The sequence below is a fragment of the Phascolarctos cinereus genome, unplaced genomic scaffold (genome assembly GCF_003287225.1).
Source record: "Phascolarctos cinereus isolate Bilbo 61053 unplaced genomic scaffold, phaCin_HiC Scaffold_726;HRSCAF=1367, whole genome shotgun sequence".
NCBI lineage: Eukaryota > Metazoa > Chordata > Mammalia > Diprotodontia > Phascolarctidae > Phascolarctos > Phascolarctos cinereus.
Genome location: NW_027556098.1, coordinates 102222019 through 102246711, shown reverse-complemented (window position 1 = coordinate 102246711; position 24693 = coordinate 102222019). Strand labels below are relative to the sequence as shown.

At 38.3% G+C, this 24693-nt stretch overlaps 1 protein-coding gene across 8 annotated transcripts in view; it reads right to left on the bottom strand.

Annotated features, from left to right (window-relative positions):
• Positions 1-221: 221 nt before the first annotated feature.
• CD200 (CD200 molecule) overlaps positions 222-24693 on the bottom strand; it is a 47187-nt gene continuing 22715 nt past the window's right edge. For 3 of the 8 annotated variants that reach the window (XM_021007157.2, XM_021007163.2, XM_021007162.2), the window contains 2 exons: positions 23729-23836; positions 222-3658 (listed from right to left, as the gene is read on the bottom strand). In XM_021007157.2, the coding sequence (XP_020862816.1) occupies positions 3642-3658; positions 23729-23836 (125 nt within the window). In that variant the 3' untranslated portion in view covers positions 222-3641. The other 5 variants (XR_002328322.2, XM_021007158.2, XM_021007160.2 and 2 more) reach the window with 5 other exon arrangements.

Sequence of the window (24693 nt, the reverse complement as noted above, 5' to 3'; positions counted from 1 at the left end):
ACCAGCTCTGGAGTCAGGAGGACCTGAGTTCAAATCTGACCTCAGACACTTACTAACTGTGTGACCCTGGGCAAGTCACTTAACCCCGATTGCCTAAAGGAAAAAAAAAAAGATCTGGTGTACTGTGACAGCCCTGCAGAGAATAAAGTATCCTTCTAATTAAAACCAGAAATCAGAGGCTTTTTTCAGAGTCGCTCAAAGAACAAAACCCAGAACTGAAATAATTTGGAAAGAAATTTATTATGTCATCTGGCAGAAGGGTAGAGCTGAAAAAGGGGAGGCCCAGTCCCAACCCCCAGTTCCCCCAAAAAGTCTGTAGGTTACACATTACATAGGATTCAAAAAAAGGAACAAGTAAACAGCTAATTAACCAGCACAGAGACAGTCTGCAGATGAGATACACATATGAGTGGCTTAAGATGTATAATGGGAGGAAACTTCTCATGTTCCTTGCATCAGTCTTTGGATCTAACTGGGTTTTTGGTCATCATAACCTAGGTCCTGACTTAAGCATAAAAGCAATCTTGTGTCTAAACAATAGGTCTGGTCTCTGAATCATGCAGGGTCAGATCAAACAATACAATAAAGTTTTCCCACACCTGTTAAATCTAGCTGGCCTCCTACTCTGCCTGTTAGACCCATCTTTCCCTCCACATTTGGTTCTAAGTTCTGAGGCAGTGTCCAGCAGGCTCAGAAAAGGCCAGTAACATTATTAGATTGACTGAATTTTTTTCCACTCCACCCCACCCCTTGCCCCTGCCCCCACCCCACAATACCAAGCAGCATTTGGCTAACAAGAAGTTGGGTTTGCCAGGGAGCAAGGATTTGGCACCAACTATGGTACTGAACTAAAAAAAATCTATGTATTTCAAGAAGCAACATTATTTTTAGATAACATGTAGCATTATTATCATAAAAAATATGTCACAGATCTAGGATTTCATCGACACAGATCATGGCCCATTTATGACTTCTAGCCTTCAGGAATTATTTCAGGCTTAAGAGTGAGGGAATTAATTTTAATAACTATATCATTTGATTATTAGCATTAAAAGATCATATTCCTTTCTCTCCCCTCTGCCTGCCACACACCCTGCCCACACCCACCCACTCATACCTTTCAGTCTAGATTTTAGAGAGACCTCTCTTTCTAGAAAAGGAGTATGATTACATTCTTGCCTCTTCCAAGGCCTGGGCTGGTCCTTTCTGTCTGCTCTATAAACAAACCAAAAGTGATTCCTGTGACCTTGTTCACTTCATTAAAAGTCTGGGGCAAGCTGGCTCAGGAAAGGATAAACTTAACCAGGAAGATACTGATCAAATGGATTCCCTTGCTCAGACCACAGGAGAATGCCGAATATCATGATTAATCACATTCTCAGATTTCACTCTTCCCCAACAACAGGAAGAATTGAGAACCCTCAGCCCACATCCTCACCAGTCAGAGTAGCAGCTAGGTGGTGCAATGGATGCTTGGACTGGAGTCAGGAAGACCTGAGTTCAAATCCAACCTCCGACACTTACTTAGCTATGTGACTCTGAACAAGTCATTTTAACCCCATTTGCCTGTTTCCTCATCTATAAAATGAGATGGAGCAGGAAATGGCAAACCACTCCAGTATCTTTGCCAAGAAAACCTCAAATGGGGTCACAAAGAGTTGGACATGACTGAACAACAATCAGAGTTGCCTTTTGCTTGTTAGGGAAGGTTTCTGTCAGAAGGAAGCCACCAGATTTAAGGTGGCCTAGAGACTCCTTCCAAGATAGATTAGTGACTTCAATTTGTTGAAATTTTGCTGGTCTAATTAACAAATACATATTTTTTCATAGCCAGAACTCTGTTTCTTGTCATTTCATATACTACAAGATATAGTTAGTTGCCCGACATCATATAGCTAGTAAGGATACGAGGTGCACCTGGGTCCAAGTTCAGCACTTTGTCCCATACTACCTCTCTTACAAATTAAATAACATTTGAACAAAGATATCAAAATGTAGATATCTGAGTCAGCCATAAATTGAACAAAGGTTTTACTCACCAATTGATAGGGAAAACACAGTTATAAGTCATAAGACATTGAAGAAACCATTCATTTGTTAAAGAATTTATATTTTGCCATTCATAGTAAAGTATCTGTAGCATTACTAATGTAGTGTAGTTGAAAATAAAATTTAAAGCATTCCAAAAACCTTAATAAGCCATTTTTCCTGTCTGCCCATCTGCTGTGGGAGTTTGACTATGTGGAGACAAAAGTATGGTCTTATGAAGAACACATATGCAACCACAAAACAATCTGAATTGAATGTGAAATTACACTCAACAAGCATGGCCCCAAATAATTATTCAACATTGTTTTAGACCATTTAAAATGACTAGACAGTATAAAATACCTGAGAGCATACAGACACAGGAACTGTATGAACACAAACATAAAACACTTTTTATACAAATAAAATAAGATCAGATATTTGGAGTAGGTAAAGTCAGTATAATAAAAAAATTACAATTTTTATCTAATTAATCTACTTATTTAATGGCATCCCAATTAAATAATTAAAAAATATCTTACTGAGTTAGAAAAAAAATTAACAAAGTTTATTTGGAAGAACAAAAAGTCAGGAACTTCAAAGAAACCAGGAAAAAAAGATGTAAAGGAAGCAGATTCGGTACTCTCGGACCTTAAACTATATTATAAGGTGAGAGTATTGTTGAAGTGTAAAATGGATAATTTTGATTACACAAATTAAAATTTTCTTGTATTAATAAAACCTACATAGCCAAGAGTAGAAGGAATGCAGAAAATTGGGAAAAGACTTTCATAGACCATCTCTGGGATAGGGTATGATTGGGTTGGAATGTTGGTGTGATGTAGGAAATGATGAGCTGGTTGATGTAGCAAAAATGGAAAGACTTGGACTTATAAAATAAGATGCTATCCAACTTCAGAGAATCAGATGACAAGGGGAATCAAGCATAGTACAATCTTACATGTATGTGTATGAGTGTATATGTGTATATATGTATGTATTTATAGATATCTATGTTATGTGTATATTTGTATATATATGCGTATATGTATATATTATATATGTGCATATATACATACATATACGGATATCTCTCTCTCTCTCTCTCTATATATATATATATATATATGTATATATATATATATCTCTGCACTTAACTGTAGCTTTCTTTAGGGTGGAGGACAGTACTGAATCTGCTTCCTTTACCTCTTTTTTTCCTGATTTCTTTGAAGTTCCTGACTTTTTGTTCTTCCAAATAAACTTGAAAAGTTTGGAAGGGAAAAAAATAAAGTAAAAAGTACATAGCAGAGAATAAAAGAAGACCTACAAAGATGCAAAGCTGGGCAGCCTTGAAAACAATGTGTAGTATTTACTATATAAGCTTTCTTGAAATGTAAATTTATTGTTTTATATTGAATTCTCTCATGTTCTGCTATGTACATGGAAATGTTTCCTTTTTCCTTTTCTCATTTTCTATTAAGCTTAAAATAAATAAAACGTTGGGGCAGCTGGGTGGCACTGTGGATAGAGCTCCGGCCTTGGAGTCAGGAGAACCTGAGTTCAAATCCCGCTTCAGACACTTGACACTTACTAGCTGTGTGACCCTGGGTAAGTCACTTAACTCCATTGCCTAGAACAAAAATAAAAAAAAAAATAAAATAAATTAAAAAAAATAAAACTTTTACAAAAAAATGGAAAGATTAAAAAATCAATAACAGGAATTTCTAGGCGTCCTCCAGATTCTCCACCTATTTCTTTTCTCCTTTTAGCTGTGGTCTCAGATTCTTGCTTCTTAGTCACATAAGCCAGAGAATGACTTGAGAGGTCTGCTATGATGTTCTATGATGCTGTAACAAATGACAGAATTGATCAATGGTCAAAGGATACAAACAGTCAGTTTTCCAATGAAGGAATTAAAGCAATTTATAATCATAGGAAAAAATGTTCTAAATCATTTTTGATTAGAGAAATGCAAATTAAAACAACCTTGAGATATCATTTTACATGTACCAGATTGGCTAAAATGATTGAAGGGAAAGTGATAAATGTTGGAGGGGATGTGGAAAAATTAGAAAACTAATTCATTGTTGGTAGAATTGTGAACTGATCCAACCAATTTGGAGAGCAATCTGGATTTATGCCCAGTTATTAAACTACCTATAACCTTGAACTAGCAATACCACTGGTTAGTCTATTTCTAAAGATAATTAGAGAGAAAAGGAAAAGAACCTATATGTCCTAAAATGTTTATAGTAGCTCTTTTTGTGGTGGCAAAGAACTGGAAATTGTAGGGATGCCGATCAATTGTGGAATGGCTGAACAAGTTGTGGTATATGATTGTGATGGAATACTACTGTTCTATAAGAAATGATGAGCTTGATGATCTTAGAAAAACATGGAAGAACTTGCAAGAAATAATGAAGAGTGAAATGAGCAGAACCAAAAGAAAACCATTTACAGTGACAACAATATTGTTTCAAGAACAACTTTGAGCGAATAAGTTATTTTGGCTATTATAAATACTTAAATTAACTATAAAGGACAAATGAAGAAAGATGCTATCTGCATCCACAGAAAGAACTGATAAGTAAAAGTATGTATGGAATAATTTTAGACATACATACATACATGCGTGTGTGTGTGTGTGTGTGTGTGTGTGTGTGTGTGTGTGTGTGTCTAATGGTAGCCATCCTTAGGGTAGGGGACATAGGGAAGAAAGAAAAGGAAAAGAAAAAAAATTTGCATGATAATTTTGTTGTATATTTGAAAGGAATAGCAAGTTGTGCATAGCAGATTTGTAGTTTCACGTGCAATCATTTGTTTATTGTACTGTGTTATAGAAATGCTTATTTTATCTATAAATTTAAAATAAAATATTTTTTTTAAAAAGAGAACAAACCTCAAAGTTCAAGCTTTTATGTTTACTATCCCAGGTAAAATGAGAGGCTCAGGCAAATGCAAGCATAGCTCCCTGGTCAGGGAGGCACATTTGACAGAATCTGGTGTAGAGGAGGGCTGTGAATCCTCCAGCACATGCAATCTTGACAGATGTTGGTATGTGTAGCTTAGAACCCATCACAAATTCCAGCTAATTCCAATGAAGCTTTCTGTTGTTGCTGAAACTTTAACATTTGTTGTCAAAAACAAAAGTAAAACTCTTTCTAATGATCAAGTTGAGAAAAGGGAGCATATTCCTGTGCCCAAGATTGGAGGGGGGAGAGTGGGCCTTCTCAAGTTTCAGAAGAATAGCAACAAAAATAATTTGTTAAACACCTGCAATGAACAGTAGTACTGTCAAACTCAAACAGAAAGGGAGCCCTGTGGGTCACATATTTACCTAGAAAATCACACATTAAGATGATCAGAGTTGTACTATATTTTTATTCATTTTGTTAAGCATTCCCCAATTATGTTTTAATCTGGTTCAGATGAGCACTCAGGAGTTTTGCTTGTGCTTAAAAAAGCTTGCCTTCTGTGGATACTAGTTTGACATCTTTGATATACACTGTGTAAAGCACTGAGAGAAATACAAAGCTAATACAAAGAAATACAAAGTAATCAATCCTCTACACCACCTATTATTAAGAGCGTAAGACACTGGGGCAGCTAGGTGACGCAGTGGACAAAGCACCGACCCAGGATTCAGTAGGACCTGAGTTCAAATGTGCCCTCAGACACATAACACTTACTAGCTGTGTGACCCTGGGACATAACACTTACTAGCTGTGTGACCCTGGGCAAGTCACTTAACCCCATTGCCTAGTCAAAAAAAAAAAAGAAGAGGATAAGACACCAATACAGACAGTTAGAATGTGTAATATTACATGGCACAGAGGAAAAAATACTGACCCTGGACCCAGAGGACCTAGATATAAATCTTACCTGTGATATTTGCTACTTGTTTGACCTTGGGTAAGTCACAACCTTCCTAAGCCTCAATTTTCTCATCTTTAAAATGTGGGAGTTTGACTGGATGATTTTTGAGGTTCCCTCTGGCTCTAGCTCAATGACTCCATGCTCCTAAGTAAGTTAATAAATCACAAAGTTTGAGGGGAGAAGGTTATTACCAACCAAAGGGAATAGGGAAGGCTTTTTGGAGAAAGTGATATTTTAACTGGACTTTAAATTATGGGCAGGATAAAGGATGACACCATAAACAAATGAGAAAAGCAAGGAAGAAATTACTTGTCAGAACCATGGCTAGGAGAAGAGCTCATGCCCAAAGGATGGACAAGAACACAGAAGGTAAAACGAGCAAATTTAATCTGCATGATGAACATTTTTCCACTACTTTCTGAAGTCTAGACAAAACAACAAATCAAGCCCTGATGTGGCATTTGCTACAATTTTTTGTAGCGTTTGAAGTGTAAACGCTTACACTGAAAATTATACAATCAGCTTCTGCTAGGTGGTTCAAGCTGGCTCCAGCACACCCCTGGATCACCTCCAAGATGCCTGCCCCAATAAAAAGCCAGTTACTTTACCATTCAGGCAGTAATACTTAAAGACAGCTTCTAGGGAAGATTTCCTATAGATGGTTTGGGTAATTAAAGAATACATTTGGGGGCAGCTAGGTGGCACAGTGGATAGAGCACCAGCCCTAAAGTCACCTGAGTTCAAATCTGGTCTTAGACCAGACACTTGACACTTACTAGCTGTGTGACCCTGAGCAAGTCACTTAACCCCAACTGCCTTAAAAAAAATACCTTTCATGTTTCAGGTCAGTGTGGGGGACATTCAATTCAATTCAAGAAACATTTATTAAGTGCTTACCATGTGCCAGGAACTGTGCTAAGTGCTGTGGATACAAAGAGATTCAAAGAATAATCCTTGCCCTCATGGAGCTTACAGTTTAATGGGGGAGACAATATGCAAACAAATATATACAGAGGAAGCTATATGAAGCTATATTATATATCTCCTATATAAATAGGAGATAATTAAAAGAAGAAAAGCACCTGAACTAGGAGGGGTTAGGGAAGACTTCCTATAGAAAGTGGAATTTTAGTGAGGCCTCAAAGGAAGCCAGGGAGGTCAGTAGTAAAAGTGGAGGAAGAAGAGTGTTCCAGGCATGGGAGAACCAGAGAAAATGCTGAGAACTGAGAAATGGAGTGTCTTATTTGTGGAACACCAGGCAGTGTTATTGGATCAGAGAGTATTATTCTAGGGAGTAAGGTGTGAGTATACAAAAGGTAGGGGGGGGCTAGGTTATGAAGGGCTTTTCATTCATCACAAACAGAGCATTTTGTATTTGTGCCTGGAGGCACAGCCTATTGATTCAGGTGTGGGGTGATACAGGCTGTCACTAGAGTGGTGGCAATGTCAGAGGAGAGAAGTAAGTGTATTTGAGAGTTGTTGTAAAGGTTAATTGACAGGCCTTGTCAACAGCTTTGATGTGTGTGGGAGGAGAGCATTGGGGGTAGGGAGTGGTGAGACATAGTGAGGAATCCAGGACAACTCCCTGGTTGTCAGTCTGAGAGGATGGTGTTGCCCTCTATAGTAAATGGGAAGGGGGAGGGGGCAGTTGGGGGGGGAAATAATAACATCTGTTTTGAACATACTGAGTTTAAAACATTTATTGGAATCCATTTCAAGATGTCTAAAAGGCTGTTGGAGATGTGAGATTGGAGGTCAGCAGAGAGCTTGGGGCAGGAAAGGTATATTTGAGAATCATCAACATAAAGATGGCAATTAATCCACAAGAGCTGATGAGACCACCAAGTGAAGTAATTATAGAGGAAGAAGAGAAGATGGCTCAGGATAGAATACTGAAGGACACCTATGATTAGAGGATGTGATTTGAAGGAGGAGCCAGCAAATGAGACAGAAGAGAAGTCAGAGAAGTAGGAGGAAAACCAGGTGAGAGTGGTGTCCCCAAAACCTAGAAAAAAAAATATCAAGGAGGAGACAAAGATCACTAGTGTCAAAGGCCACAGAGAGGACAAGAAGAATGAGGATTGGGAAAAGGCCATTGGATTTAGCCACTAAGAGATCATTAGTAACTTTGGGAAGAGCAGTCTTAGTGGAATGATAAGTTCAGAATCCAGAGTTTAGAGGGTTAAGAAGAGAATGGGAGGAGAGAGAATGGAGGCACCGATTGTAGATGTTTTTGAGAAGTTCAGCTACAAAGGGCAGAGGAGCTATAGGATGATGGTTGGCATGGATGGAAGGGTCAATTGAGAAGTTTTTTTTCAGGAAAGGGGAGACACGGACATGCTTTTAGGTAGTAGGAAATGAGCCAGTTGAAAAGAGTGAAAAAAGTGGGGGTGGCAGGAAAAAATTTGAGGAGATGGGATGGAAGGGAATCTCTTGAACAAGTAGGGGGGTTAGCCCTGGTAAGAAGTAAGACCTCTTTATCATGTGAAACAGGGATGACAGAGAAGAGGGCAGCAGAAGGCATCTGAGGGATAGGAGATGAGGAAGAGGGGAGAAGAGGGAGTTCATGATGAATGTCAATTTTTTATATAAAATATGAAGTGAAGCTCTCACCTGAGAAAAGGGGTAGGGGGAGCCATGGGAGGTTTGAGAACAGATGCAAGATTTAGAAGAGCCACTGTTGAGAGTGAGAGAGTGAATTGATAAGGGAGGTATAGTAGGATTGCCTAGTAGCAGTAAGGGCACAGTTAAGACCATGTAACACATTTGTAGTGGGCCCAGTCACTACAGTTATGTGATTTCCTCCACCTTCATTGACCAACATGTGTACAGGCATGAATTCAAAGAGTAGTGGGAGTGATCCAAGGCTGAGGCTTGACTGGGCAAAACTGGGGATATTATAAGGACTAGGTATTCAGGAGAGAGGAGGTCAGTGTAGAGTTGAATTGGTTTACCAAGGAGTCAAGAAGAGGAGAAAAGGAGCATGGCTAGTGCAGGGGAAATATCCTGAGAGAGAATTGAGGGGTCAAAGGTTTGGAGGTCATGATGAAAAAGATTAGGATATGTAGTAGAAGGGAGAGGGAGAGGTGAAATGGAAGGTTCACATGTGTACAGCATGTATATTTTCAGACTTTTTCAATGTATTAGTTGATTTTTTTTCCCTAAAAATATGGTTGGATAACATTATTTCAGAATTCTCGAACATAGGAAGTGGTACATTTCTGGGCAAGTTTGAGGGTATGACCCTCTTGATGTGGGGTGGAAGAGTAGCTCATGGGAGAAGAGCAGATTGAGTAATTGAGTGGTTAGAGTATTTGAGGGAGAATCAATTATGTATGTTGAAGTGTAAGGGCAAGAGTTGGGGAAGAGAGAAAAATGTGTAAGCTAGGTATTGAACTCATTGAGGAAGGAAGGGGGTAGTGGTATATGCAGACAACTGTTACCAGGATTTTGATTGGGTAGAAGATATGAATAGCATGAATTTCAAAGGAAGAGAGGCTACTTAATGAAAGAGGAAAGGAGAGAACCTTTAAGTGGTGATGGGGATCAAGGAATATTCCAACTCCTCCTCCTTAACCAGTGAACTGAGGAGATTGAGTGAAGATATGTTTTTTTACAGTATTTACAGTAGTGTAAAGGATGGCCAGCAAGGCTGTGACATCAGGAGAACTCCAGATTTCAGTAAGAGCTAGTAGATAAGATTGGAAGAGGAGTAGATTTAAAATGAAGGGAAATTTGTTGCCTAAGGAACAGGCATACCAGGGGTTCAGTAGAAGGGCTGGGTGGAGTTAGGATGACTGAGAAGGTTAAAGGGAATGGAAATGAAGAATTGGGAAAGTAAGGAGTGTGAAGTGGGGTTTGGATGATGGGATGTGGAAGACAGCATTTTTCTACCCTCACAAGATGGGCCTATCAAGAGATGGGAGGCCTGAAGTCAAAGGGATGGTTGCTCCTTTTCACTGGAGATTCTCTACATCCCAGCTGAGAGATTGGGCTGCAGCAGGAGGTAGAAAATGCCTTGGGCTCGTACAGATAGAAGTAGTTGCTTTGAAGCAGAGGGAAATGGGAGATATTATTATTCTTTCATTATTAGGCAGAAAAAGAATTTAAGCACCTACTCTAGGAGCAGAATAAGTGTTCTACAACCAGCTGCCAGAAGCAAACCTTAAAGTATTATATAAATGTTAGTTATTGCAATTATGATTGTGAATACTGAAAACTTGGGTCAAAAATTCAACTAAATATTTCCAGCTTCTTTAACATCAGATACACGGACCCAATGCCCTCATCCTTGATTGTATTTTCAGTTTGTTTTGTTGAAATCAACAGACAAACACGATTTCAGTTTAGAATTCTGTTCACTTTGTGTCTAGTTTTGCCTTATAAGCCCTGCAAGGACATTCTATAGATAAGACCCCTGCTCTCCCCCCAAAAAGGAATTTAATCTTTCCCTTTAAAATGTAAGGACTGTGAAATGATATGTTATCTTGAAGTAAAACCAGAGCAGCAAAGAATGAAATCATATAACAAACTACAGTTACTTCTTCTGAAACCAGACAGTCAGGAGCCTACAACCACCTTGAGTACTGTTTTGTTCGAATACAGCCTCTGAGATGCTAACTAGCAACAAAATTCCTGCTTCATTTTTAGAACGTATGGTTGGCTAGTATTTAGTTCAATTCAATTCCATCCACGTTTTTTAAGCACCTGTGACGTTCAAGGTATTATTCCAAACTCTGATTTTTTTTTTACGTAAAGAAGCTGTAACTCTGCTTTAAAAAGCAAAGCCAAAAACAAACAAAAAAACCCCAACTGCCTGAAGCAAACCAAAACCAAAATTTTTGTCTTTTTTTTAATTTGTCTTTATTTTGTCTACAAGATTTGTTTTCTTTTGAGAAGACATAAAGTTGTTTTCACAAAGGTCAGGAAATCTGTTTCTGGCATCATGAGGTCTAAAAAGTTTAACACACAGGAAAAAACTTAGATTGTTTATACAGCCATCTAGTCAGACCTTTGGCTGTGTTATAACTACAATGAGACAATACCTCATTTGGAAGTCATCTAGACTCCCGCTTAAAGTCTCTCCCTCTATCACTCAGTTTCTTACACTTATGTTTATGCCCCTTAACCACTGGGGTGGGGGTGGGGGGATGAAAGCAAAATTTGATCATATAGCTAATAATCAGAGCCCCATATTTCACACTCTTCCCTCCAAGCATATGTGTCCTTCAATAACTAGCTTCTGAGGCAAATGCAGTGTGGGGGAAGGGATGGGCAGATAACAGCCTGATGGGTAGGTTTAGTCACAGTGGGAGGGAGGGCTGCCCCTGAAAGATTGCCCTTTATTCCTGTGGGGGTTCAAGACTTAAGAGAGGGTCACAGCTATAGGGTCCTAGAGGTGGTGGCCAAGTTGTTTTGCTTAACACTAGAAAATCAAGAAGCGGGGAATGGAAACCCTGGTTGTTGAAGGGAGGACGCCCCACCTCATGTTGGCATCCTGGGCCAAAGCTCCATTTGCCTCTTGTTAATTCTCTTCCCTACCAAATATTCTTTGGCCTCTGACCCCCCAATTTATGAAGTGAGGCAGCTTGGAGTCAAGGATAGAGTCAGCAGGATGGGTTTGATTTCTTCCTCAGATACTACCTAGCTCAGTGACTTGGGATAAGTCACTTAATCTTCTTAGACCATAGTTCCTTCATCTGTGGAGTGAGGGGATTAGACACTATACCCACTAAGGTTCTTTTCATCTCTAGAACTGTGAGCCTATGATAATCCCATGAGCTCCTGGAAGCCTGATGTTTTCTAAATTGGTGTACTCCAGTGGTTTCCACTCTACCTAGCTATTTCTTCTTTTTCTGACTCAGCTCATTCAGGACATGTTCTTGACCTTTATTAATTCAATTGTTTTTCCATTTTTAATTTTCCCCAGGTTGTTCAAGTTACAGGTTTCAAGAGGGCAGGGAGGGCCCTTGACTGTTCATTTGAACCTACTTTTTTGAGACAAAGACAAAGTTTTAAATAGTAATTTGGGAGATGGGGAGATACTAATGTTGTTTTCTTCGTTGCATCTCTATGAGACATGTTAGTAGTTTGGTAGAATTGTGGATGTAGTATTGGATTTTGAAGTCATGAAGAACTGAGTTTAGATCATGCTTCAGACATGCACTAGTTTCACTTAGCTCCCCTATTCCTCAGTTTCTTCATCTGTAAAATGGGGGTGATAATTGCATTTACCTCAAAGGCAAGATTCTTCAGGAGAGCCAAATGAGATAAAGTAATGAAGTGCTTTGCAAACCTTAAAGCTCTATGGAAATGGTAGTTATAATTTTTAGTATTAGGCAGAAAGAGGTTAAATGCATTCTGATGGTTTGAAATTGGCTGCCAGATGCAAGACTTCTTGGAGACTCTCCAAAAGACATGACAGAAAAGGGACATGATTAGGGAGCATTAAGAATTGTGTCTGATATATGGAGAATGCTTGCAGATGGGCTTGCCCCCTTTTTGTAACTCAGAAATCATGGGATTGCAGTATCTTTGTAGAAAACCACTCTTTCCCTGAATATTGGGATAAAAAGAAGCCTCCATCCATCCATTTTTAACTTGTCAGATTTCAGGAAAACAAGTGGATTTCACTTGCTAATTTGCCTTTGCTGAAAAGTGAAGAAATTTGGTTTCCCCATTTTTCAAGTTTTAGCCAAATGGTTTTTTCAACTCTCTGAATACCCACCACTAACGTCTTATTCTTTATATGGAAGTAAATCATCAGTTCAGCATGCAGGGAAAATGAAACAGATTGTTTATGCAGGCATTTTAGTCAGTTTAGCTGGGTTATAACTATAGTAAGGGATTCTCCTTTGGAAATACATAGGTTCCCATCTAAGAGCCTTCTCCCCTATCTTTCCCCTCCACCAATTTACATTTTTGTATGTTCCTTAGTAACTTCTAGAGTACTGTGAATACTCCCACATATGGCTGTGAATCTTTTTTCACTGTTATGCCTTTAAAAGATGTGAAGCTCTGTCTAATGGAATTAGGAGGCAGCTTGCCATTGACAGACTGAAGATTAGCTATATCCAAATGGCTCTGTCTGTCTGTCTGTCTCTCTCCCTCCCTCTCTCTCTCTCTCTCTCCCTCCACATACACACACACACCCACACACACACATATACATACATACATTCACACATACACACACACACACAGATATGTGTGTGTGTGGGTGTGTGTGTGCTGGGGAGGGGAAGGATTTCTCTCCTTAGCCCCACCTCCATCAGCCGTGGCACTTTGCAGAGGAGTTGTTCACCCAGTAGGTGACCCTACACCCAGCAAGGATCAGAAAAGAATCAAGGGATTACCAGATGATCTCTCTGGTGCCATCTCACTTTATGATCCTATGATCATCATGATGTATTTATCCTATGATTTCTGATCCTATGATCTATTCAAGATCTTACCAAGTTGGAAAGGCTTCAGTTAAAGGACCAGTGAAAGACGCCATGCCTGTTGTCTCAGGACCAGCTTGATCAAATTAAAAGGAGACAGCTTTGAAGAATGAGACTCCTGGCCTCAGAGAAAGACAGCCAGTGATAGATTCAATAGTTAGCCCTGGCAATCTGGAGGAGAGATGTGGAGAAAAGCAGGCTCAAAAACATTCTGCCTGGGGGAGGGGGTAGCTTAAGGATCCTTAGAGAAGCACAAGGCAACAAGAACTCCCACAGTGCTATAAACATAAGTTGCTTTAGCCACAGGCCTTTCTTTCATGGGTGCCTCTCTAATTGTGTTCTCTATGTATGTGACCATTCTTCCCACTGATGCAACATGTGCGGAATACTTTCATAACAAGTAAGAGTATTCCCACAGTTTATATGTGAGAACATCTCGTTATTATTGTTCTTATTCTTATATATTACATATAATTAAATTATTAAATTAAATATAATTAAAATTACCTTTGCTTTGAGCTCACTGCGTTCGGTTCAGTTGGGTTTTTGTCTTTCATTCTCAAAGAGGACCAAAATGACATCACTGTGCTAGAGTCAAATTTCAATGTGTCTGACTATGGCTGATTAGACCAATACAAGCTTGGAATGCTCTACCACAGGTCGGGCACAAGTAGTCCATGTGAACATTTGGGGTGGTTTCTCTAAATGTGCGCATCCTGCATTTCCTTTGAACTGTTTCAATTCTGCTTTGCTCATAGAGCACAGCACATTCTCTGATGAGGGCATGCCATGCTGGGTGGTCCTGTGCCAGTGTCTCCCATGTCACACCATCAATCCTAAATTTCTTAAGAGAGACCTTGAGAATGTCCTTGTATTGCTTCCTCTGACCAAATTTGGCCTTTGTTACTATCATTGCATTATTAAACTACTAAAGTTAAACATAGAGGCTGGGGTTGAGAATTGGGAGAGGATTATTCATGACCTACAGTTTGGGGAGTGTGGTCCTACAGAGTATCTTGAACCTGAGGTATTCACTTTCCTGGGAACCAAACCTGCAGTTGGCTTGTTGTATAAGGGTTTAGGGGGTTGGGGTTTTTTTTGTTTGTTTGTTTTTTGTGAGATGCTACATTATTATGGTACAGTGGGCAGATTTCTGAACCACAGGATCCAGATTCAAATTCCACCTCCCTGAGCCTCAGTTTCCTTAATAGTTAAAGAAGGGAGCTGGACCAGGTGGTCTCACTTTAGATTTATGATCCTATGGTCTATTCTTAACAAATTGGAAAGGTTTCAGTTGATATACCCAGTGAACAACTCTATGCCTAGAGTCTCAGAAACAAGCTTAATTAAATTCAGTGCAATTCATTATTAGATGGTCTCAAAAACCTTTTATGAAATATTAAGACCTCAGATCTAGAGCAGGAAGGGATCTCAGAGGTCATCTAGTTCAACCCTCTCATCTTACAGATAAGGAAACAGAGGCCCAAGGAAGCCAAATGACTTATCCAAGCCCAAGCATGAGATGTAAGATTGGAACCCAGAGCCTCTGTCCTTTGTATAAGTCAAACGGGTTTGATTTATGTTGATAGAGGAACCTCACAGATCATTGAGGTTTTGAAGCATTAAAAGCATTACACACACACACACACACACACACACACACACACACACACACATGTAATCCCAACAAACAAACAGGCTATTTGGTTTAATTGAGTCTCTGAAAGTGGGAATTTCTTTAAATGGTAATTTGGTTTCATCTGGGTTTCTGAAAGTGGGAATTTCTTTCTTGTGTGTCCAAATGAATATAATGTGTGTCAGAATCCTTTTCTTGGTCTTATATAAATGATCCAGCTTTTTCACATGTATTAAATGGAAGCATCAAGTTGTGTCATTTATTTTTGACCAGTAAGCAGGAAAGACAAGTATGTAACGCAAAGGTCTAAAGGTCACTTACTTGCAGTTTAACTTTGGAGAAACAACATTACAGACTTCCCAGCTCCCTCCCTCACATTCTTTAACTGTAAAGCAGATTAAAAACCGGCTCTTAACTACTAGAGAACTGAGGTCCACTCAAAAAAATGCTTTCTTGTTTTTGCAGAAAGAACTCTTTGCCAGAAAGTAAATCTCGGTACTACTGTGGTTAATGAAAATAATAAAAATAGCTAGCATTTACGTAATGCTTTAAGGTTTATGAAGCACATTATACCTACAATTTCATTGGATCCTCACAGCCAACCTGGGAGGAAGGTGCTATTAATCACCCACCATTTTTTTTACAGATGAGGGAACTGAGGCAGAGGTTAGTTTACTTGCCCAGGGTCAAACAACTAGGGAGTGTCTGAAGCCAAATTGGAATGCAAGACTTCCTGACTCCAGGAAAACTCCATTGTTCTATTCACAGTGCTACCTGTATTGTTATTGTTAATAAAAATAGAGGAAATTAAGACTTTTCTAAATTTCTGAAAATGAATGCCCCACCTGTAGTAGCTGCACTCAGATCCCAAAGCATGTGTTTCAACCAACATTCAGACATTAAAACTGAATCTTTGTGGAACAAGCTTATGGAAATGCTCCAAATGCACCAAATTTTATTTGGTTTTGGTTAAATTCAGAAAAAAAAATTTTTTTCAAAAGGAGAATACATTGAGGCAGGAGATTGCATATCATTTTTTGAACAATTGATAGTCCAATTTGATTGGAACGTAAATTGTGAAAGAGAATAGGGTTTGGGACTTGACTAAGTATTAGGTACTCTTGGGTAAGAAAACTTTCTCTGATGAGGTATGGGACCTGGACCCCAAAAATGCAACCCAGCTCCTGAACCTTCCCACACATCTCCCCCTAGATACTCAATAATCTTTTCAACTGTCCTTTCATTGTGGCCCCTACCCAGCCCAACCTTCAATTCTCTGTTACCTCTGACCCAGCCCAGCCCTTCTTTGTCTGCTACCTCCAGACCATTCCAGGCTTGAGTGGCTGAATTCTTTTGAGGCAGACCCACACTCTTTACTCCTTGCATTTTGGGGCTCCCAGCACCCCTAGCAACACCTCTATGGCACAATCCTAGTTCAGGCTTTTTAATTACCTGTCACCTGGATTGCAATAGCCTTCTAATTGGCCTTCCTGCCTCAAATCTCACTGCATGCCAAATCATTCTCCACACACATGCCAAAGTGATATGCCTAAAGCACAGATTTGACTGAACATGTTACTTCACTGCTCACTCAGGTCCACTGGCAACCTATTATTTACAGAATCAAGTAAAAATTTCTCTCTTTAGCATTAAAAGCTCTTCATAAGCAAGATGAACATAACAAAGGTTTATAGTTTCATAAGCAACCCATTTCATCTTCTGCACATGTATGGAAATGATCATACTATTTAGTAATTAAGTTATTTGTTGCTTTGTTAAATTTGCTTAATATATAAATAAAAGAATAAAATGGGAATTTCTATATGTATAGAAGAACTGAAAAAAGAGGACTACACATGAAATTGGGAAACTCCATTATGTAGAGCTTGCTTTTCTTTTTAAATATATAATAAATTTAACATATAACTGTCAAAACTTCTTTGGGATTTTTCTGGGCTTCCTTTCTATCCTATTCTGTGTATTTTTTAAGTGCGTCAATTATCCTTTTATTCTTTAATTTCTTTTATTTTCTTTTCAATGAAAGGAGAAAAAAAGAACAAAGCAAAAAAATTTAGAAAAAGGTGCAGAAAAAAATTAACAAACATAAGAAACTGAAGTGAAGAAACAAAAGGAGATTTTGAAATACCCACTTAACTGAAAGGGAAAATCAAGGGGGAAAAGAGAGAAAGGAAGAAAAGAAGGAAGGAAGGAAGGAAAGAAAAAAAGTAAGAAAATAAAGGAGAGAGGACACTGGAACATAATTTACTGTTCAACGGATGAATACAAAAAAGCAAGAATTCTAATTATGCAGTCAGATAAAGCAAAACTAAAAATTCACAAGCAATTTACATTATGTTTAAATAAACCATCGACAATGAGTCAGAATCAATATTAAACACGTATGCACTAAATGGCATAGTATCCCTATTAATAAAGGAAAATTCAACTGAGTTGCAAAAACATACATAGCAACACAAGAATAATAGTAGACCTTACTTTAATCCCTCAAAGCTAGACAAATCTAACAAAAAAATAAGCAAAAAGAAAAATAGAGAACTGAATGAATTGTTGGAGAATTTAGAGCTAAAAGATGTATGGTATCTTTTGACCAAGAACATATGTACATGTACATACACATACACATACACATATATACATATACATATACATACACATACACATACACATACACATATACATATACATATACATATACATATACATATACATATACATATACATATACATATACATATACATATGCATGTGCATGTGCATGTGCATGTGCATGTGCATGTGCATGTGCATACGCATACGCATACGCATACGCATACGCATACGCATACGCATACGCATACGCATACGCATACGCATACGCATACGCATACACATATACATATACATATACATATACATATACATATACATATACATACACACATATGCATGGTGAGTGCAGTGAAAGTTATAAACAGAGCTCTATTCTATACAGCTATAGATACATATTCTTCAGTACCACATGGCACCATTAGAAATATATACCATATATTAAAGCATAGAAAAGTTGCAAATAAATGTAAGAAAACTTAAATAATACATACAATTTTTACAGAGCAAAATGAAATGAAAATAGCAATTAACACAGAACACACGAGCAAAAGACATTGACATAGAAATTTAATAAGGAAAGCCTAACCCAGGGTGTGGAACCTGCAGCCTCAAGGCCACATGTGGCCACATCCTGGCCTAAACAATGAGTCAAAAAACAAACAAAAATTAAAAGCTATATGAAATGTGATGATAATTATGAAGCAACATACCTAAATTTCTAGGATACATCTAAAGCAGTCCTCAGGGGAAAAATTATATTCCTAAAAACATACATTCACAAAATAGAAAAAAAAAGATAAATAAACTAAATACGTTAAATATGTTAAAATTAGATAACTAACAAATTTTTACAAAACAAAGTAAGCACAGAAGAGGAAATCTTGAAAATTAAAGGAGAAATAAGTAAATCAGAAACTAAAAAAAGACTATAGAACCAATAAAATTAAAAGTTGATTCTTTGAAAATCTAAAAACTTGGTCACTTTTAGCCAACTTGACCAACAAGAATAGGAATGAAAATAAAACAAGCAAAAGTAAAAACTGAACATAGGCAAAGCACAAGGAACAAACAACAGAATTATCAGAACATATTAAACACAGTTGTATGCCAACAAATCTGAGAATTCAAATGAAATAGAGGATTAGCTACAAAAACATAAAATTACATTGGCTGTATGACTATTAAAATAGCCAAATTAATAGAGCATGAATAGAGATCTTAATTTAATCTCATAAGAATAAATTGAACTAGCTGTAAAGAGACTACCACAAATAGAGGTCTAGGGGCAGCTAGATGGTACAGTGGATAGAGCACCGGCCCTGAAGTCAGAAGACCTGAGTTCAATTCCGGCCTCAGACCAAACACTTGACATGTACTAGCTGTGTGACCCTGGGCAAGTCACTTAACCCAGTTGCCTTAAAAAAAATAGAGGTCTGGTCTAGACAAATTTACAGGATAATTTTATCGAATTTTGAAAAAAAAAACAATATCTATTCTACACTCTGCAAATGATTGGCAAAAATTGAGAAAGGATTCTATCAGACTTGTTTTATGTGAAGAAACTAAGGGCCAGACAGGCCAAAGTGACTTGGAGGGCAAGGGCAGTAAGTAATCAAGCCAGGATTTCAACTCAGGTTTTGTGACTCCAAGATCAGTACATATAAAACCAAAACCAAAACAAAACAAACAAAACAAAAAACCCAGAACCATCATTAATGAAAAAAACACATTATCTGACTTTCCTATGTGAAACTGCTCTTTAATTCTTTCCCAGAAACACATGACCTGGTAGCATTTCTTAAGAAGGTCAACATGTTTAGTGGATAGGTGGTCTCAATGAGGTTGAGTAATTAAATCGATCAAGTGGGAAATAAAAAGTTATAGTAAAATACTATAAAAATCCCCAGGGAAATTCTATCTCCATTCTACTGTCTAGCTTAGTAAAATACTATGGGAAAGATGTAAACATGTTTCTGAAAAACATAGCAATCTCTTGTTCTTCTCATGGAGGATTTTAATGACATAAGGAGGGAGAGTAACATGCTCGCTCTTAGCAAGATGTGTTAGAATTTTACAATTTAAAAAAGTCTGTGAACAAAGGGGTCCATGATGCAAAAAAAAGTTACAGATCTCAGCTCTAGTACCCATCTTCAGGTGTTTATTAGATATTTTACTTGATTAACTCAACATATTTTAAACAAAATTCATCCTCTCCACTTCCCTCCCAGCCAAATCAGCTTCTTCTTCTGACTTCCTCATTTCTTTTAATGGAACTACTAATTTTCCAGTCACGCAGGCTAAAAATCTTGGGATCATCTTTGACTCTCCTTTCCCTCTCCTTAGTCATAGCCTGGCTCATCAGAACATAGAGTTAGAGTTGGGACCCTACAGGCCATCAGGTCCAACCCCTTCATTTTACAGAAGAGGATACTGAGGTATGGGGAAGTTAAATGATCTGCAAGATCTCACAGATGGTAAGAGTCAGATGTGGGATTTGAACCCAGGTGTTCTGATTATAGAGTCATCCACAACAAAAGGTAGAGAAATCGAAATCGTTACAATAAGGAAATGCAAGAAAAAATACATCACTTCTCACATCTCTTCACTGTCTATCATTCCCTTTAGAGTGTATCTTGAAGACATTTCCTTGTAGAATCACAGATTTTTAGAATTGGAATGGATCTCAGTGGCTTCATCTTGGATTCCCTCTTAGAATTGTCCATGGTCACCCAGGTAGCAAGGAATAGAGTCAGAATCCGAACTTAGATCCTCTGACATCAAATCCTGTCTATTTTTTTTCATTCATTCCTTTTTGTCGAAGCCATTTCCTTGTAGAATCACTGATTTTTAGATTGAGAAGGGATGTCAGGGCTCAACTAATTCAACCCTTTCATCTTACAGATAAGAAAAATGAGGTCCAAAGAGGTTAAATGATTTGCCCAAGGTTATGTAGGTAGTGAATGGCAGAGCCAGGATTCAAACCAGGGATGTTCTCTGACTCCCAGTCCATCGTCCTCTTTACTGCCCTACAATGCCTTTTACTTTACCTCCCTCCTCCCTCAACTAAAAGTAAGACTTTTTACATCTGGGACAAGTACCATAAACTATACTCAGGACAAATGGCAAGAAAAGTACTCTTAGTATTAGGGTAGCTGGAAGAAAAAAAATTATATGTATGTATATATAGATAGATAAATAGAGGGCACAGGGTGAGTTGAAGATAAAGGGGTCATTTCTGGAGAATAAAATTAAGGGATGACAGAGGATTATACTAGGAGAAGAAGAAAGGGAGAGGTAGAATGGGGTAAATTATCTCACAAAAAAACCCAAAACAAAACAGAAAAGTCTCTTACAGTGAAGGGGAAATGGGGAAAGGTGAGAGGGAATGAATGAATCTTCTCACAGAATTTGGCTTATGGAGGGAATAACATACATATTCAATTGGGTATGGAAATCTGTCTTACCCTACAGGAAAATAGGAGGAGAAGGGGACAAGAGAGCAGGAGGATGATAGAGAGGAGGGCAGATTGGGAAAGGGGGGTAATCAGAAGTAAATACTTCTGAGGAGGGACAGGGTCAAAAGAAAGAATAGAATAAATGGGAAGGCAGGATAGGATTAAGGGAAATAGAGTTAGTTTTTCACAACATGTCTACTACAGAAGTGTTTTGCATAACTGCACATGTATAACCTATATTGAGTTGCTTGCCTTTTCAATGAGGGTGGATGGGGAGAGAGGAAGGGAGAAAATTTGAAACCTAAAGTTTTAAAAACATATGTTTAAAAAAATGTTTTCACATGCAACTGGGAAATAAGAAATACAGGAAATGGGGTCCAGAAGTCTATCCTGCCCTACAGGAAAAAAGAAAGGGAAGAAGATAAGAGAAGGGGAGGAGAGATAGAAGAGAGGACAGACTAGGGGAAGGGATATTCAGAATGCATGCCATCTTGAGATGGGGGAGGGGTGAGATAGGGTGAAAATTCGGAACTCAAAATCTTGTGGAAATAAATATTGAAAACTAAAAATAAATAATTTTTTTTTTAAAAAAAGAAAGGTACTCTTAGATCAGCAATAGGGAAGACATGTACAGAACCCCCAGGAACCCTGGGACTACATGGGGCTGATTCTGGTTGGCTATCTGCCTTCCAATCCCCAAGAACTTGGACATTTGGTATTTTAAATATTTTGGTATCTTAAAATTTGAATGTGAGTTCAAATCTGCCCTCAGATACTTATTAGCTGTGTGACCCTAGGCAAGTCACTTAACACTGTTTGCCTCAGTTTCCTCATCTCTAAAAGGAGATGGAGAAGGAAATGGCAAACCACTCCAATAACTCTGCCAAGAAATATCCACATGGGGACATAAAGAGTCTGACATGCCTGAAATGACGAAACAACATCTGCCCTCCAATCACCCAGAACATGGCTATTTGGTATCTGAAACACACACACACCACACACACACACACACACACACACACACACACACACACTTCTTGATAACTAAGTGCTAAGACCAGTTGATTTTTCTCGGCATCCAAAAAGCCTTATTAGAGGAAAAAGAATAGGTGGAGAGATAATAGGTTGTAGAGGTGACTTAAAGAGGGCTTGAAGCCAACTCCCCTCCTCCAAAAAAATTTTTTTTCTTAGTCTCACAGTGCTTTAAATGAGCTTAAGGACCTTCTAAGGGCAACTCCTTTTTTTAAAAAAAAATTCAGTTTTATTTTACGTTCCATTCCAAATCCTCTCTCTCTCTCCCTTTCTCCTCTTGCACTTGTGGAGAAGGCAAGAAAAATAAAATCCATTTCAAAAATAGATGAGCAAACAGATGTCCATATTAATGTTTCAAGGGGAAAAAAAGAACTTTATTTTAAAGAAGAGTAAACAAACATCCCCAAAGAAAGGAAGGTATTTGCTCAAGGTCACAGAAACAGATTCGTTAACTCTCCTGTTCAATGCCCCTTCTGCCACATCATCCTGTAGTCCCTTCTTTCTCTGTTGAAACACTGAATTCCCCTATAAAACTCACAACTTGCATGACAGACTCTATATAGAGTATATGATTCCCTTTGCAATTCTCCCTTTTTAATGGAAATCACCTAAAATTTTAATAGCTTCATTCATGAAAGTTCTAGAAAAAGGCATTAAACAATTTCCTTTCAGGGACGTCTCTGTCACTTGTCAACATCATTTAAAAGTTAGTGACAACAGCAGCAGCCTTAGGAACAGTAAAATAAGGCATGGCTGCAGACAGTAGATCATTTGACCAGGTGGATGTTAGTCATGGTCTGAGAGACTGAGTGAAAAGGGGACATAGGTCATGAAGGTCAAGTGCATATGTGTTTGCCTAGAGCAGGGCTGAGGAACCTGCTACTTTGAGGCCACATGTGGCCTTCTAGGTCCTTGGGTACAACCTTTTTTCGGAGTCCAAGTTTTACAGAACAAATCCCTTTATTAAGAGGACTCGTTCTGTGAAGTTTGGATTCAGTCAAAGGGCTGCACTTGAGGACCTAGAAGGCCACACATGGCCTTGAGGCTGCACGTTCCCCACCCCTGGCCTAGTGCTTAGTGGGAGAGAAGAAAATCAGGTTTGGAGGGCAACAGAGGATTTAAAGTTTTAACACCATTTAATCCTTCCTCCTATTCTACAATTGAGGAAACAGATCCACAAGTAAGAAGATCACAGGATCATGGCTTTTAGAGTAGGGAGAGACCATAGTGGGTCATTTAATACAATATCCTCATTTTACAGGTGAAGAAACTGAGGCCCAGAGAGGTTAAGATACTTGCCAAAGGTCACACAGGGAGGAAGAAGAAAAGGCAGAATTCAAGCCTAGGTCCTTTGATTCCCAAAGAAGTGCTTTCCCTACTAAATTATGTTGTCTCCCACTATAGGTCTCATGGGTAATAAGGTATAGAGAAACACTGTCTGATGTTGAGCCCAGCAATCTTTCCACTTTCCCAGACAGGTGCACAATCTATTTACTTTAAAGCAACCTTATTCCCACAGGCTCTTCTTTGGGCCATTTCTTGAATATCTAATAGCATGTTCCCTCAACAACTTGAAAAAACAAGTTGGTTCTACTTTTTTTTTCACTGTCTCCTTCTTTTCTACAATCCCTCCCCCCACAACTCACCTCTACTCTGGCGCCGATATTTCCAGTAGAGTAAGATAGAAATCAAGGCCAGCAGAATCACTACAGGCACAAGAATACCCACAAATATAGCCACTGAAAAATGAAGGCCTGCAGGGAATGGGGAAGGGATAATGAGAATAAAATAAACAAGAGTCAGATATTCAAACAAAACATGGAGAAAGGTACACATTAATGGTTTTAATTTTATTGGAAAAATTTCCTTCTTCACCATATGCTCTGTCCTCTAGCTCAAAAATTGTTTTCATGTATATGTATATATGTATATATGTATATATAGAAATATATAGATATACATATTAAAGGTCTATTTCTAATTCAAATTTTAAATGTCTTGAGAATAAGATCTAATTCTAGGACTCTAGTATGTGAAGATATTTTTCTATGACCTTATTCTAAAGCAAAATGCACTATTTGACTGGGGTGACTGAAGTGGTCACTCTGTACTGCCTCTCTCTAATACTCTGCTTTGTACCTGAATGAATCATGGCAAAATTTTTGTACTTAACCACTTCCAGCTAAGTGAAGCCCTGGGATTCCCTGAGTGATATTCCAGGATGTCAAGGTCACTCACCATGAAAACCAAATTTCATGACTCTGTCACTTGCTAGTTATGTGACCTTGGACAAATCACTGATCTCCTCCAAGACTGCTCCGTTATCTGTAAAATGGAGGTGGAGGGACAATCCCTTCCAGTTCTGTGTATGCCTATGAATACAGGCTCCATGAGAATCTTGTTTCAAGTTTTATAGTTTGAAACAAAACTGGAAGCTCTGTATCCACATAAAGATACACAATAAGCAAATAATCTCTGGGTGTGTTAGTTCTAAATGCTAGAAATCCTCTCTTCAGTTCTTGGGACTTTCCAGGGATCAAGAAAGAGGAGAAGCTCAAAGTATGCTATTTGCTATTTTTTTTTTCTCTTCTGAGTTTTGTTTCCTCTTTCT